The sequence below is a fragment of the Bombus fervidus genome, chromosome 8 (assembly GCF_041682495.2).
Source record: "Bombus fervidus isolate BK054 chromosome 8, iyBomFerv1, whole genome shotgun sequence".
Classification (NCBI taxonomy): domain Eukaryota; kingdom Metazoa; phylum Arthropoda; class Insecta; order Hymenoptera; family Apidae; genus Bombus; species Bombus fervidus.
Genome location: NC_091524.1, coordinates 7557599 through 7574498, shown reverse-complemented (window position 1 = coordinate 7574498; position 16900 = coordinate 7557599). Strand labels below are relative to the sequence as shown.

Here is a 16900-nt window from a genome sequence, read left to right as displayed (position 1 = left end):
AAAAACGAACTGTATCGAAAGTATTCTTTCAGTGGAAATGAGGTATCGAAAACCGTAGCAATCGCCGATTGCACTTAACGGTTAATTCGAAACCGTTTTAACCATCGGTGATCCTACCTAAGTGTAACTGCAACTTGCACGCAAATGGTTGCATGCAACAAGCAATTAAATATACGCACATACATCTGGTCCCACTAAAGAGGATCACGATTCACGGTTCTCTTTTTAAATACAGAACTCAATTACACCCATCAGTGAAATACAAAGTATCAAAAATGTAAAGGATAATTGAATAATATGCGGAATAAGATGAAGAATCACATATTATCTGTACAAAGTTCTAAACGAAATAATTTCAGCGTTATCTATTTTGTTATAAATGTTTCATCGAAATGAAATTTAAGAGCTAAAGGAAAGTGAATAATACTTTCGAAATTAAAAATATGCGAGATTTTTAGGTTTTACAAATGTGTAGATATGCAATTGTTTCAGTGCTACTACGACTGCAATTGTTAATTATAAATTAAGTCGAATTGTAATTTGTATATTTTAGTATTTTAGTATTACATCTTAACATTAAATAATTAATATTAAGCAAAATTATCCCTCAACAAAACGTACGAAATTGAAATATTTCATAAATGTTCGATCTTAAAGGCTCGTCTCAAATTACAGATTATTCGACAGTGCTGCTTGAAAACTAAGCCAATGAGAAAAGAAAATGGCTGTCTACGAGACATTCAGACTTGGCAATTACGCAAATCCCAAAATTTATCCTCTTTCCATTTTGAAGCAGCGGAAAACGAGAAGGATTTGAAAGAAAGAAGACCTTTCCAGTGCCGATGTACCGATCCATTGAATTTGCAGGACGTATAGACGTACACACGTGTGTGCACGCTCGTTTCGTATAAATGCGCAAACTTAAGCGTAAATGCACGAGCATGTGCTGGCGTGCATGTACTCGATCGTTTCGCTCGGACCATTCGGAAGAAGAAGAAAGGATGGCGGGGGAAGAAGAGAGGAGGAAGGGAATCGTACATGAAAATTACATACTCGCTGGGACCTGCACTTAAAAGGTCTCGAACGTATAACCGTAGGCAACTAAAAGCTTCGTATACGTCAATGCCAGATTCGTGATATGTATTTCGTAACCTATACAGTCAAGTAGACGACAATTTCTTTTAATTGTAATTGACAGGCGAAAATTGTACCGCGATGATATTGTCACTGATGTAATATGCCTCATAATACGTCCATCATGACCAAAATTAATTGTCAACAATTTCGCTTTTACGTTATTATACTATTTACTTAAGAACTTACTCTTTCTTAATAATAATAATAATAATAATTCTGTTTTACTTTGTTAATATATACACGCACATAATTATTGGTTTTCTCTATTGTCTTCATTGTTAAAGTTTCTGCCACTTTGAATAATATGTATACGAGTATGTATCCACATAACCATATAGACATTGATACCAGCAATGACTATATCGATGTTAAATAAATACATATCTCTATATCATTCATATATAACGATAGCTTGTTCAGATATAAGGTATGTACATAAACTAAACAGTAAGATAAATAATGAATAGACAAGGATGAATCTTACCTTAGCTGTGGCGAATCTCTTCGAGAACGGTTCTGCCATAATAGGTAGACATCACTTCCCATCTGGTTACCAGTGTTTCCGGTATGTTTCACAAAAACGCTGGTCACGTTAATCGCAAAGAGAATGCACGTTTGACAACTTTTTCTTTACGCATTGCATAACACTGTATCACTTGATCGGTGTTCGAGCTTCTTACACTTTTTCTAGCGATGTTTAAAATTACATCCACTACTTCACTATACGTCTTTATTCCACACAACACTTCTCACACTCATTTTCACCTTTAGTCCACTATTTTCTAATCTGCACTATTCCACTAAGAAAAAAAACATGGTATTATCTCGCACGAATATTTAAAGATAGTATCGTCTCTCCTGTTTGAAATATTAATCATTTACACTGTCAATTTCCGCCTTTTAGGTTATGTTGTCAATAGAGAACGCCAAATTCAAATTTATTATACACGAAAAAAGAAATCTCGCTTTTGTCACCAAGAAAACGAAGCTTTAGTCCGATACACTGGTATTTTCGTTTAGTGACGAATTTAAGAACCTAAATTATTAAATAATTATTGAAGTGTAATAAATAAACTGATTCGATCAAGAAAGGAAAGTATTCCAACGAACGTCCTAAACCATACTAAATATGGAAGATAGTTCTAGATAATTCTTAAACTTTATAGTATTGGATAATTGTTAAACTATAATCCGGTAATTTGATTTAATTTTGATTTGATTGTATAATGATCTGTAGGTTAAATCGTAAGTAATTGTGTCACAAAATTCAAATGAACATTTGGAAACTTAAATTGACACGAACAAAATCTACAATTACTTCTAATCGTTATTATAGTTATTACTACGATAATTGAGATTATACGTGTAATTACTTGGCAAATGAAGTGTGAATATAATGATGCACTAACAATGATTGAAATACATATATACTTTCGTACCTCACGGCAATGTAGAAACTACGCAACGTATCGCAAGGTATTTACGCGTTAGGCAGTCGACAGTAAACTAAATTCGACAACGAGCTTGGGGCGCGAAGATCGCGTATGTTTCCGTTACGTCATTACCTGGAATTCAAACTGTTTACGATTACTTAGAATATAAACACAGAAACAGAGAGAGGAGAAATATGTACAAGTTTCGAAAAACCATTATTTACTCATATAAGCTGTATTATTTAAGTTACTTGAAAATTACTATTATAATATCTATTTTTAAATATTAAGAATTATTCGCCAAAATATAATATATCTATATACAATATTTAAAGCACAATTAATAGAAAAATATATATAATTATAGATATAAGTGTAAAATTGAAAAGATTATTCTTATAAAATTGAAGTAAATTTTTCATAAGGTTTCAACAAAAATGAAGCCACTGTAATTTAGAGCATGATGTTAAACGATAAAGAAATTTCAATCCTTTTTTCAAACGTTAGAAACTACCAATTGAGTGGGAACGGCTTAAAACCGAGAATGCTTTCGAGGCGGTCAAATTGTTCAATTCTCAAAGTCGTGTGATCATTCCCATGTCTGTCCACAACTAGAAATCAGTCTACCAGAGTTATCGCATTTCTAGGTCAGTCGTTAAATATTTTCAAGAAAATGTTATCGATCTCTAACTATTGAAATTTGATCCTGTTCAGATCCCTATATTTAACGATAGAAATAACTCTATCTTCCTAAAGGAAAGAAGATAGGAAGGAACAATGATAGGTACGAGACAAACTTTTAACATTATAGACATACCTATCAATCATATGAATAATTAGGAAATGTCAGGAAGAATCGTTAGAGCTGCACTTACCGGTTTGCGTTTTACGTAATCTTATAAACTCGTTAACAAGCTGCAATAAGTGAAATTCAGACGTACCTACGGCGTTTATGCAAATCAAAGTATCCGGAATTCTCTCACGCTAATATGACCGAGCTGGCAAGTCGCGTGATTGATCGAGCGAAGAAACCTGCAGCGGAGACGTCCAAGAGTCGTTTTGCCCACGTACACACCCAAAATCGTATGGCAGGCAAATCGAAACGACCAGCAAAAAGAAAGAATTTCAATGCTCTGTTATCGGCGCGAACGTACTGCGGACGTAAAAGATCGCGACGCGTGATTTATGCAGCGCGCGAATGATTTGCGAGCGTGGAAATCCTGCGAGAGGTACAAAATCGTTATCGTTGTTGGGTAACAAGAAAGTCATTCGAATGACAATTTCCATCAAGTCAACACCAACGAGGAACGTAAGAAACCGAGAGAGCGCGCGTCGTATAGCCACTAGCGGATTACTCACAAAACATTGTCAAGTCACCAACAAACGAGCGATGCAGAAAAACTTGTAGCACAAGATCGAACGCAATGAATCCGATGGTGGTTTGGGGTGTCGGTTGAAGACGGCGCGATCGGAGGCACGAGCCGAACTCTCGCGGCTCGGATCGGTGAACTCCGCGGTGTCCGGGTTATCAGGAACGTAGATCCGACAGACGGAAGGTCGAGAGCGGTTAGACATAACCCGCTAAATCACGTGGTAGCGAAAGAGGAGGTCCGTAAAGGAGCCGAACGTGGGGAAGCCACGACGAAGGCGCGCGACGAACGACTGGGACCGTAGGACCGTAAGAGATCCCATTACTGCGGGGCCTGATGATACGGTGGACGGCAATCGCTAATGGCCAATGGCACGGATAAGAGGAAAGCACAGAGTAGAGCTCGTCGAGAGGTTAGGAAGAAGCTCGCGAGCAGGAAAAAGACGGACTGACGGAACGGACGGAGCTAGCGAGCAAGAAACAACCAGAGGAGCGTGTCCTGGAGAGAGAATGGGCGAGGAGAGAAGCCGGCCTGGAGAGGAGGTGGAGGTGAGTTCGGCAAAGGCCGGTCGGGCACCTGGGCGACACTACCTCCTCACCTCTTCCAACTGCTCTCTCACTCACATGCTGCTCGATGCCCTAACGTAGTTCCTTTCGTTTGTGCGTTGCCTCATGCTCGGATCGAGTGCTTCCTGAATTGCGGAGATGCGTATATCTTAACGCTTTAACCAATAAACCTTACAATTAAACAATATTCTGAGCTTTTCTCGTACCTGCTTATTTTATGTAAGATACATATAAATGTTTGCAAATGAAATAATGTGGCTTTCATTTTACAACTATTGGCTGAAGGTATCAATTATTTGATACATGATCCGGCAAGCAATTGTGTAAGTAGATCGATACAGATGATCTGCAACAGATGATCGAGTTTACGCTTTCATGTCTCGTCTCTTGCACTTGTTCCGTTTATCGTTTGAGAAATTTATATTATAAGGATAAAATCGTTGAATTAGTGAACGGAAGATAACATTTTTCTTCTTTATAGAAATCACAAATGAAGTATCTACGACTAACAAAGTGATCGTAAATAAATAAATTAAAACTGCCACTTCCATTTTTATTCACGTATTATCATATTTATTCTACAATTCTTCAATTATATCCCATTATATCCTATAGCGTGCCTCGTGATATAAAAGTCGCGTAGAAAGAACTAAAAAAAGATCAAATCTTTCTATTGATAAAATAAGAAACAATCTACATGAACACGTAAAATAATAGCCGTTTATTGCCTTATTCTCCAATGAAATACAATGTATAGTATAAAGTCGTCTAAATTTGATGAATTAACTTGCTATAAAAAATTTAATTTGCTATATGTTGAATAATCCCATCATTTCCTATTTTCCATTGATCCTCTCCATATATTCATACGAATCACATATGTATTAAACGCGAGATTACTATTCTGCAATCGTTTGAAAGGCAAAGAAAAATGAAAAGTGACGATTATTCGGCCGTTTCTGAAATGTTGATATAACGTTTCGCTGGTCTTTGCTCTTCATCCCACCATCGTGGGTCAAGCTCGTTCAGTTCGCGTCGACCATTAAACATAACGAGCCGAGAAGCACCACGCACGATTATCTCCGTAAGCGAGCATGCTAATGTGCCGACGATAACCACCGTGCATTCTCGTGTCCTTCATCGCTTACAACGTTGTACACGTTTATCGCGACCAGCTTCGCAACGAGCCACGTCCATGAAGTTCGGCTGGCAAACTCTGTCCAAAGTCCTTCGGCAATTCTCGTTTCTTCTTTTTCTTTTACTGCCATTACGATTCTGCTACCCTTCAGTTGCTGCGAGTAGCCAGTCAATTAATATTCACCCTAAAGACATCGGTGCTTATTAAATAATAGAACATCTTCTTTGTTTCCATATTTTTTATAGCTTACATTCTTGAAAATGATTGTTTCTAGATTTATTTTTGGCAGATAACCACCAATTATTAGACTACTGTCGTTTTCGTACCACTTATAGGATGTGTGTAGTCGTACCCTGTAATTTGTAGAAATAGCTCTGGGAAACGTTTACCTTCTGAGAATACCTTCTACATTGTACGACTGTAGTGTTCTATAATAAGCAGTTATTTTAGGTGTAAAATATACGTTTATTATTCATTGTTTATTACCCTATTATCGCGGTTAATAGATTATTAATTATCGATTATTGGGTATTCTTGAGTCAGGAAATTTCAAGTTCCATGTTTCCTGAAGGAATCATGAAATGCAACAAATGAAGTATTCTGTAAAGTTTCATTCGTTTCTTTTTTAAAAAGGAGAAGAAAGAGGATAGATAACGTGACAAGTTTCTTAACGATGCAGGAAGAAAAATAATACGTTGGTCTAATTATTTTTCTACTTTATTTTTTATTACTTAGGAGATAAGAGCTTAAGTAATCGGGTAAGCAGTTTTAATGGATAAAAGTAATGAGAAGAAATGACATAATTAAATGTGAAACGATCGTCATAAACCATTTTAATTCACTAATATTTAGATTTATTTTGTATCACTTTAATACTTCTTTTCCTGTTAAATCTATATAATTCAATTAATTTCGCTGCATTCTACAGCGTTTTCGATTTAACAGAATCGTAACTTCAAACTGCTACAAACTGGATTTATAACCCTTGCTTCATTTTCATTGGTTCAGTAACTTTTGGAGTTCGGGAGAACGTTACGGCGAAGACATTCCAAAACTTTGGCTCACACGCTTTTATCCAACGTTCCGTCGATTTTCTCCGTCCATTTTGCCATCGCAAAAAGTTGATTGGTCGGTTGGCGTTGCTAACTCCAAATGGCCAACGAATATGTATAATAACGTAAAACAGTTCACTGATTCCTCGATTATACATTTTGAACGTATTAAATATCATTAAAAATAAATAAATCTAACATTTTAATATTTTCGATCTAGAATTTTATATATTCTTTTTACTATTTTTATTTTAAACTTTATCCTATCTACATAGGATTTCGAACATTCCAAAAAAAAAAAAAGAAAAAAAAACTAGCAAAACTAATTTTTAAAAAGAATAACTTCTTAAAAGCATTTAATACATGTAATAAGAAATAAGAACTATAATGAACTACATAAAACTGACGACTAACTTTAAAATATTTAAAACAATTTCCACGTATCCCTCACGGGATAAAGTCAAGTGGATATTACACTCATTTTCAGTACACCGAAATAAATACAAAACAAAATACAAAAAAAAAAAAAAATACAGAAGATAAAATCCTGTGACATAAATTGACATCCACAGATAAGGATCTGCCAGCGATGCTTGTCAAATATCGGAACCGTTCAGCGAAGAAAATCGCATTTTGTCAGGAACGATCTCTTCATCCGGGCAAGGTTGAATCGATCGATTCGAAAGGTCGATGGGATTAAAGTTTCGAAATGTACACGGTTCGTATGCAACTGGAATGGTGAATCCGCCCCTGGCGCCATGGTGTGTGCCTGGAGATGTGCCATGGTGTGTGGTTGTTGGTTGCCGGCCGATGCCCAGTCTCCAGTCTGGCTGCAGCTGCGAACCGGTTATATACTTTCATCTGGCAGTCTTAGCACGGTCCCTAAAAGAGAATCCGATGACTATAGCCAGAGCGCAAACGCGAGGGACAGAGAAGAGAAAGGGAAAAGAGAGGGAGGTTAATACCTGTACGAAGGCACGCTTATGCATTGGAAGAAAGGACGTCGAGCGTCGCGTCGTTTTTTTCATCCGGCCAGCTACTCCTTCTGGTGTACCAACGAGCTCTTTTTGGTAACGTTCATCTTTCACTTTTTGTTTCGCCTTACACACAAACCTGGTACAAAAGCTCGCGAAACTGGATAAATGGGAAATATGAGGAACGAATTATGGCCACGCTGAACCTCGCCGCGTCGTACGATCGACTAATTGGAGGCGCTTTCGTTGAAACGAGACGTTGATATCGAGGGATGTTTATATCCGATCGAATTGGCAATTTGAGCAAGTCGGGTTACAAAGAAAGCTTGTTGATAAGAAACGGAGGTCGCAATACACCTTGTGCCTCGTACCTACCTCTTCGAACCGCTCGAAGGAAGAATTCTTAACGCTTTTGTTTCGATATGCGGCAATCATACAGGAAGAAATCTTTTAGCTGTCAGATTAAAGGAAGGGTATTATTGATATCGTATATTTTAAATATTATTGAGATAAGAAGATTTAAGAAAGATAACTCGTCCAGTTCCCTCTCTGTAATGCGACTTAATTATCTTCTAGAAATCATATCAAGTTAGGTATTCGTTTATATGAAAGATTTGCTTTTAATAGATCAAGATCTATCATTATGTTAGCAGTTATCCTATATTATAACGATTTTAAAATGTCTATTACTGCAATGTTTAATTTCATTTCGTACACATACATATCATTTCTTCATTCGGTAAGATTTTTGCATTGATTTATTGGTTACGTTTTAACTTTTAAGTTCATAATCTTCTATGAAACGAAATGATTTTATTAGCACGTTGTTGAATTTATCACAAAACGTTATCATATTGTTAATAAAAAATATAACATCCCATTAAAAAAAAATGAAGTTGACCTTGACATTTTTCCTATTACCTCATCTGCAAAAAAGCTATTTATATCACATTATGTACCCTATCACATCAAACAACTTTCGTAAAAGCATTTTTTTGGTATTTTTAGTTCCTAATGAGGATTTTCATCTTAAACAGATATATTGTGCACATTTTTTACATTAATAATTATTATTGCATCAACTATAAAATTATCAAGCCTGTAGGAATTATTGTACTGCATGTATTCTACTACAGTAATTATACATTCTACTACAATTCATCAGATGATCGAGCAATTCTGTTTATCTTATGAATTTCAGCAAATCATGGATTTTCTTATCCGGAAATCTATCTTCACATATAGCGAATATATTACACTTTAAGGTTCAAGGGTATGTATGTGTCCAACTAACCAATTCATTACATGTATAACTTATTATTTTATTTGTATTCTCTTTAGGAATATCCATGATATTTATTGAAGAACATTTTTTATCATTTTTTACAAAAATGTTAGCACTAGCTCTGTAAATACTATAATAATAATAAAATGAATCACTAATAAAAAAAATGTTTATTACAGCAATGACCAGTAAATAATTCGAATTTTCTTGCCAATCATCATCCGTACTTAATATTAATGCGATCGCCAAAGTTTTAATTTTAACAAGCAAGTTCTCATTTTAACAAACAAGAAACTTCTTAACTTTTTAAGGAAATCATATCAAGCATATTATATCATATCAAGAACGATTTTTTCCTACCTTTCTCAAACTTAAATTGTAATTTGTTAAAAATTTGTCACGAGAAAAGACGTAATTTGATCTAAAATGCCACAACGAACACTGCAGCATTAGAAAACATGTATTTTTTCTGCACTCTATCTTAGTGGAGGTATCACAATCCCCTTCTCGATAGAATTCTTCGTGATCTTGACAGAAGGATCGCATGCGAATGAGATGACACTTGAAGCAGCAGGTAGTACATAGGTAGGTACATTTTACCGTGATAAATTATCAAAATGTATCGCATAATGAGAACTAGTGTGGGCTTTGAATTCATTCAATTTCATTTCAATGAAATCCTAGACAAGGTAAAGAAAGACTTTAAAGATCTTTTTCTTTGGGTCATCCTTGACATCTCATTCATATTCCGCCCACGGAAACGAGTTTCTTCTCTAGGTGAATATCATTGAATTTCTCGGATACTTTCTTACGCTTGGCATTCCATATAAGAGTTACCAAGGTCTACGAGTTGGATTTCACGATTGCGAGGATCGCGTTGCTGTCTGCAGATTATCGCAAAAAATCAGATAATAGAAAGGAAGATCCCCGATACGAATACATATGCGATTGATACTTGAAACGTAATTACACGTCGTTGATACGTAATGATATGATACATAATGTAAAATTGTTCCACTGTTCGAAATGATTGCTTTCCGCATGGAAGGTCTCATTATGAAATGACCATGTTTAGTACAATGTTATCACTCTTCTGTGGAGAAATGTTTCCACGATTGTAACGGAATACCGTCGTAACCAGCTATTCTTTTCTCGGATGTTTTTTAATTACACATCAACTTGGATGGGAACAGACAAAAAATTATTTCCAATAAACCGAGGAACTAATTTATTGTGTTCATTACTAACAGTAATTTGAAGTACTACAGTTAATTTGAACTTCTCAAGCATGATCACATCCAACAATGTTTGCTGGCGTTTAGCCAACGTTGCAGATACCTTCACTAGAACCAAATGATGCATCGAACGATATAACACTATTATTTGCAGCGAACGTTATACTTAGAGTTAACAAAGTTAAATTTATATATTTATTCAGCCCAGACTGTAAAAGTTCATCCATTTGGGAAATTTAAAGGCGCAAAAATCCACAGAATATTTATAACATTGAAAATGTATAAAATATCCAAAATGTAATCTTCATTATAATACTTCATATTATAAAATTATGAAAAATTGCTACAGCTTTAGGTTGTTGAAATTGAATGAAGTAATATATAAAATCTGTTAGTTTATACTTCGCTGATTACATCATAAAACCTATATGTAATACACGTTTTAAACAGCCAGTTTTGCAATTTAATACGTATATCACATAATCTATACGGAGCAGGAAATTTAACTATAGACCGTAATTCACTTGTAACTTCTGATTCACGTATTCGTATCAGCGTACGTGCCAAGACATTTCAATTTGTATTCATTCATACTATACATGCTACTATTTTAAACAGCCTATCTTATAATACACCATAAATTCAAATCTTATTCAGGTTCTTCACACACACATCAAATGTAACAAAATGTCTTTGCATTGTGTATTTATGTTTATTCTACAAAATGTACATTAGTGTATTATTTTAATATTTTTTATTTGTGAGTAGATAAAATACATAAAACATATAAAATTTTTGATATCATTATAAATAATACTAAGTATCTTTTTGTAAAAAAAAATGCGATCTAACTTAAGTTTCACGTTAAGCGTTTACTGACAATGAATGATGTACTCATGATGTTTACTGAAGTTTATATGATTTAATTGGTAATTAAAGATTACCTGATAATTTTATTTATTACATCTCTGTTTTATAAAAATTAGTCGAGCATAATTATTTTGTTTAATTATATTCTACATATGTCAGTTAAACATTTTTGCAATTGAAGATACCCAAATCTCAGAGCCTCTATAATTCTTCAGTAGATCGTGATAATGATACAAGAATTTAAACGAAGTTGGACAAATTATCCTCACGAATTTGTTTAATGATATATACTCGTCCGTTACGGATTTTTGTAATTAAAGATACTTGAATATCGTTTCTTAAGTTCACTATTAAATTGTGATAACGAAAAAAAGATTCAGACTCCTTTGAGAGACGAATAATCTTCGGTTAAGAGTTAAAGGAATAAAAAGATATGATTCCCATAAATTAGTCCTTGTTCGTAAATAAAAGAAAAATGAATAAATGTACACTTTCATGGGATGAATGTCACAGTTACAACGCCCAAAGAAGAACACTGACTAAGTGACATAAAATTCGGTAGTGATCACGTACGAGAATTCAGCTTTCTAGATGAATATGCGTACATTTGATGTACAGTGAAGATCCATTGTGAACATGCTACATATAAAAATCACGTACAGTTACTTCATCCTCGAGTACATAAAGGAGTACGAAAGGTCAGTCCTCTTGGAATTCACATGCACGTACTTTTCGACCAAGGAAGCTCTTACAGTAACATCACGTAACGCCTGAGCAGGGAACAAGTCCTACGAGAAGAAAGACCTGTCTTCCTTAAATAAAATCTGCTCGCTATCTTGAAGCTACGTATGTATGTTGACCGTGAAGTCCAATCCTCTGAGTCACCGAAGAATACGATGCATTAACGAGCAATTGAACTAGCAGCCAACACGAGAGTGTTTTATTTCTATGTTTTTTTCTTGGCGGTGCTATAGTTTGGGAGAGAAGAGTTTTCTCCTGTTTCTGTCTTATCTTAATGCGTGACTTTTGTTTAATGGATTTTATCTTTTATTAGTTATTTATTATCGTAATGTTCCGAAATGTTTCAAATGGAGTTCTCAACTCTATTGTAATCGTATTCTCATTCTTTTGAATCATGTTATAACTTTGTGAAGAATATAACATAATTTGTAAAAGAAGTGTATAAGAATAGTTTTATGTACTATTGTTATTACAATTTATTTTTGTTTAAATTTACAGTAAATAGTTATTAATTATGTATTAATGTATATGTGTGAATTGTTATAATAATTTATAATATTTTAATCCCACTACGATGAACTCTTTTTTTTCGTTTGTCATCAAAAGAACAGTGTTGCAATATAATTTAAAATTCAAAAGAATAATAAATTAACGAAATAAATGAATGTATGAATACGTATTCGTATGTGTATAATAAAAATCCGATTTTCTCAAAATTAAGAGAACTTTTTCAGGGACCAGGACGTACACATATATACGTGCAACAAATCTCGCAAACTATTTGCATTATTTTTATTATCTCGCATTTATATATCTATGGATGTACATAATCTACGTTTGATGTGCATTTGTACGTTGCTTAATGTACATTTGACCATATAAAAGATATTAATAATATTGAAACGTAAAACAATGAAATATGTATGTACATGTAAAAAAATGCATGTATATGCTACAAATAAATACGATGCTGTGCAAATACATTTTCTAACCACTATAAATATTTATACATTTAAATTGTACAAGTTCACTTAGCAAAGAGTGAATTATTGTAAGTAGTTGATTTACCAGTTAAAAGAGTACAGGAATATAATTATATATTAGGTAACGATCGTTATATACAAATATAATTTTTTATACATTTTACTCGTGATCTAAAAAGACTTGAGGATTTTCAATTAAAGCATTATCTGATTTTTAATTTAAATCAAGTTCAAAAGCGTACAAATACAGTGAGCGACATCTAAACACAATTGAAGAAATACGATTAGTTACTGGTTCAATGAACTGAACTTACGGTAAGTACGTTCTGTACCTCGTTTTGGTACATGGATACAGAACAATACATCAATAACGCATATGCTTGCATAGTAAACGCTTGTACATAGATTTTTAGAAACGCATACCACGTGCCATGTTCCTCGTCTGTGACACTACCGACGGCTTCACGGATAAAGAAACGTCGGTAGGTTATCTTAGTCCTCAATAACATCTGCGCACGATAAAACAGGAAAATTCATAGTTCGAGAACTAGACTGGCTTAAACTTAAGTGAAATAGAACCGCAAAATTTGATTTGTATGTATCATTGTACGAGTGTCTTCCTTTTTAGACATTCGTACTATTGTTTTAAACTTATCTACTTTTTTTCCTGTAAATTCTTATTAATTTCTTGCTACAAATAATAGTATAAGAGAATATTCGTAATGTAATTTATTAAGTTGACAAATCAATTTCATATGAAATAAAATAAAATACTGGAAATTATTTCATCATTTCCGTTCACTTGAAATGAAACGAAAAAGACAAAAGATTGAAGATCAAACATCTTTATAATGATCTTAGTAAAGCTAATCCTTCATTACGTATGTTTTTGACGTGAAAGCTGTTAAGTGGTAAAGCAACATTCATAAATCATATCTGTAATCGGTTCTTTGATTATTGTTAACAAATATTTATTGGTTAATATGTCAAGAAAGTTATTGATGTATTTAAATACACAAATGATGAATAAGATATATTTTAGAAACTCGTCACAGTACGTATAGTCAATGGAACTGTTATTAAAACTTTTTCGAAAAGTTACAGCATAAATATCGCAAAAGTTATAGTTCCTACGTAAAAGTATAGATAAAGAGTAAAATTACAACACATCGTATATGTAGTTCAAGGATTATTATCCCTTATAAATATTATTCGGTTAGTATTATAGGAATGTTAATTGCCATTAGTAACAATCTTATATTCCAAAAGAGTAATTTATACATATTTTTGAGTGAAATATTTTTTAAATACCATTTCTTAATTAATTAATTGACTAATTGTTAATTAGAAAGTAAATACATAATCACAAACATACTTTATGCAACAATATATTATCAATTTTTCTGGAATATCGTAAGAAATGTGTACATTTTACTTTTCACAGAAAATACCGTAAAATCTGTCTACATTTAGTGTAAGCAATGGAATGACAATCAAACGTATGAAGCATATCAGAGAGTAAGAAATATTCTTACATCACAATAAATTCTTCTTTCTGTTATTCACTGAAGAAAGAAGGAAGTGTACAGATATACAGCTTTCACTTAAAGTTATTGTACGAGTGAGAAAGAAAGTATACATTATCAAATAAGCCATACCAGTAATACTAATTAAACCGGGAAGGTCTTATGAAACCAACGATTGGTAGTCATTATTTGGTATTTCCTTTTTCCTTTGCATTTTTCTAGGTACTTTACATATTGAAGGATATAAACCGAATGCTTTTCATAAACGTGAACGGTGCAATAACTACGTGAAAGCTTGTTGAAACGAACATAAAATTCTAATTATAGTTTGGTAAAATACAAATGAGGATACCAATATCGAAATTTTAAAAACGTGTATTTATTAATCTTGCAATCGACACGTTTCGTCAAGAATTTGAAAGGATACGCGTCAATTCATTTATTCTGATACAAGATTATAAATTACTATATTCTTACGTGCTAAATTTAATTAAGATTTAAGCTTGGGCATTATTGAAATAAAACGTTTGGAAGATAATTATTCAAATATTTGAAATATGGATCTCGCTTGATTGCATGTTACGTATTCAATTATGTAAATTAATACAGATTAGTTTATTTGAATAAGTAAATAATTTTTCGTCGGATTATTTTATCTTCCAATCTTCATCTTCCAGTTTTCATTTTTGATATCTTGCATTTTAATAAATACTTAATGAAATAATTTTTTACTTCCATAATTTTATTATGCTAACACTGTCATGTTTCTACATATCTCGGAAATGTAGATTTTACATTATCTCGTACTGTAAATTAAATACAAATTAAATGCAATGACAAGACGTTGTATATAACGTTTTAACGTCTCTTGTTTTTTTTTATCTTAACCGTTCTCCTTCTTTTCTTTTTAAATATGTTTATTTTACACGCAACAATTATGTATAACATTATTGTCACTGAGCCGGTAAATTTCTTGCATTAATACCTTATTCTTTCAGCTGAATGTACATGAGTGACATTTTATCGCGCTATCCCGCTGCGACCATATGTCTGTCTTTGTTGTTCTTAATAGGAAAACAAACAAAGACGTACGGTCGCAGCGGGAACGCGCGGTAAAATGTCGCTCGTGTGCTTTTAGCCTTAAGTTTCCATTTTAATATCTCATCTGATGCTATTATTCGAATACCAAATTATACCGCAGCTCCACATAATTATGCTGATGGAACGTTTCAGTTTTCTCCCGGTCAAACTTTATCAGTATATTCCACGCTCATAAATAAGAGAAAACTACCATGAAAAAGTGGATGGTTTCGAGTTTTAATTAAAAAATTGTAACAAAAGCTGCTAAACTATTCAGAAACCCACTATCTTTTTCTTTCCGTTTCATACATTTGTTATAATCTTGTAATAAAGCTTCGAACTCGACGTACAGTTCTAACACATTTGATTCTTATTTATTTATTTACATGGAATATATTGACAGATGGCCAGAGTAGATTGGAATGCACTATATAGTGAATATTTTTTGTATATATGAATATACAAAATCTTCGAATTACTCCCCGCGAATCGCACGAAAGTAAATTTCTTTATTCCCATGAGCAGTGTTCAACTTGTCAAAGAACTTACTTATCGTTATAAATTTATTCAAGGAAATTCTAAAATGAATTAAAAAGAAGTAACAATTACTACATCATCGTTTTTCCACACTTTTCAATTTGTCGAGTTAAATTTATTTGGATCATCTATATTTCATCTACCTATCAATGTATGTTCCAAATAGTAATTTTTCTTTCTAATTTCGTAGCTCGTATAAAACCACGTTGAAAAAGAATTTCATTCTCCAACGTAAATAAAAAGTCGACTTGTCCTAGCATTAGCCGTTTTCGAATCATGTTTTCTGATTTCCAGCTACCCATCTTTGTTCCCACAAGTACGATTCTGTGGACGGGTGTCGAAACACAGGTGACCAAAGGATACAAAGAGGGGAAATCCGTCGGTGCATGCCTCGGGGAACACGATGGGCTGAATTTAACTCCGAACAACCGTACGTTTTGTGGTATTCTGTGTACGGTCAGTGCTCACGCCGCAGAACGAACATCAGACACCGATCTGTGCGCGCCTGTCTCGGTTCTACCTTCAGTTTGCCGTCGTGAGTGTACCTGAACAGGTGACCGATTCGATCGTTCGATAAACTGCACAATCGTCTGTCACCGATAGACGTTTCACACTTATTTTCTATGATTTTTCTTCCGAATGTTTCCAATAACTTATTCGTACACAGACTTTAGTCGTTTAGCGCAAATACGATCGTCACTGTTATTTGTATCGAAGGAAGTTCGTTCTCCCGATTAATTCTAAGCAGTGTGCGTATTTACAGTATTTACAAACTTAAATTTCGATCGTATATTTACAATGTCTGAGAACTAACGAAATGTAAACACAACGAATGCGCATTAAGCGAGGACACAGAAAAATTGAAACAAAGCGTAATTCATTTATTGCGGAATAAATATTTATTTAAATACTGCAAATATAATTTCTAATTTACAAGTTATATGATATGTATTTAGATATCAAGTATATTTAA

The 16900-nt window shown here is 33.6% G+C and overlaps 1 protein-coding gene across 3 annotated transcripts in view; it reads right to left on the bottom strand.

The window, feature by feature from the left end:
- LOC139990284 (EGFR adapter protein) overlaps positions 1–2701 on the bottom strand; it is a 282495-nt gene extending 279794 nt beyond the window's left edge. For 2 of the 3 annotated variants that reach the window (XM_072009411.1, XM_072009409.1), the window contains exons 1-2: positions 2577–2701; positions 1622–1937 (exon numbers count right to left, since the gene is read on the bottom strand). In XM_072009411.1, coding sequence (XP_071865512.1) covers positions 1622–1660 — 39 coding nt within the window. In that variant the 5' untranslated portion in view covers positions 1661–1937; positions 2577–2701. Of the gene's footprint in view, positions 1–1621; positions 2156–2576 lie in introns of those variants that run through there. The other variant, XM_072009410.1, reaches the window with a different exon arrangement.
- Between the last annotated feature and the right edge of the window lie 14199 nt (positions 2702–16900).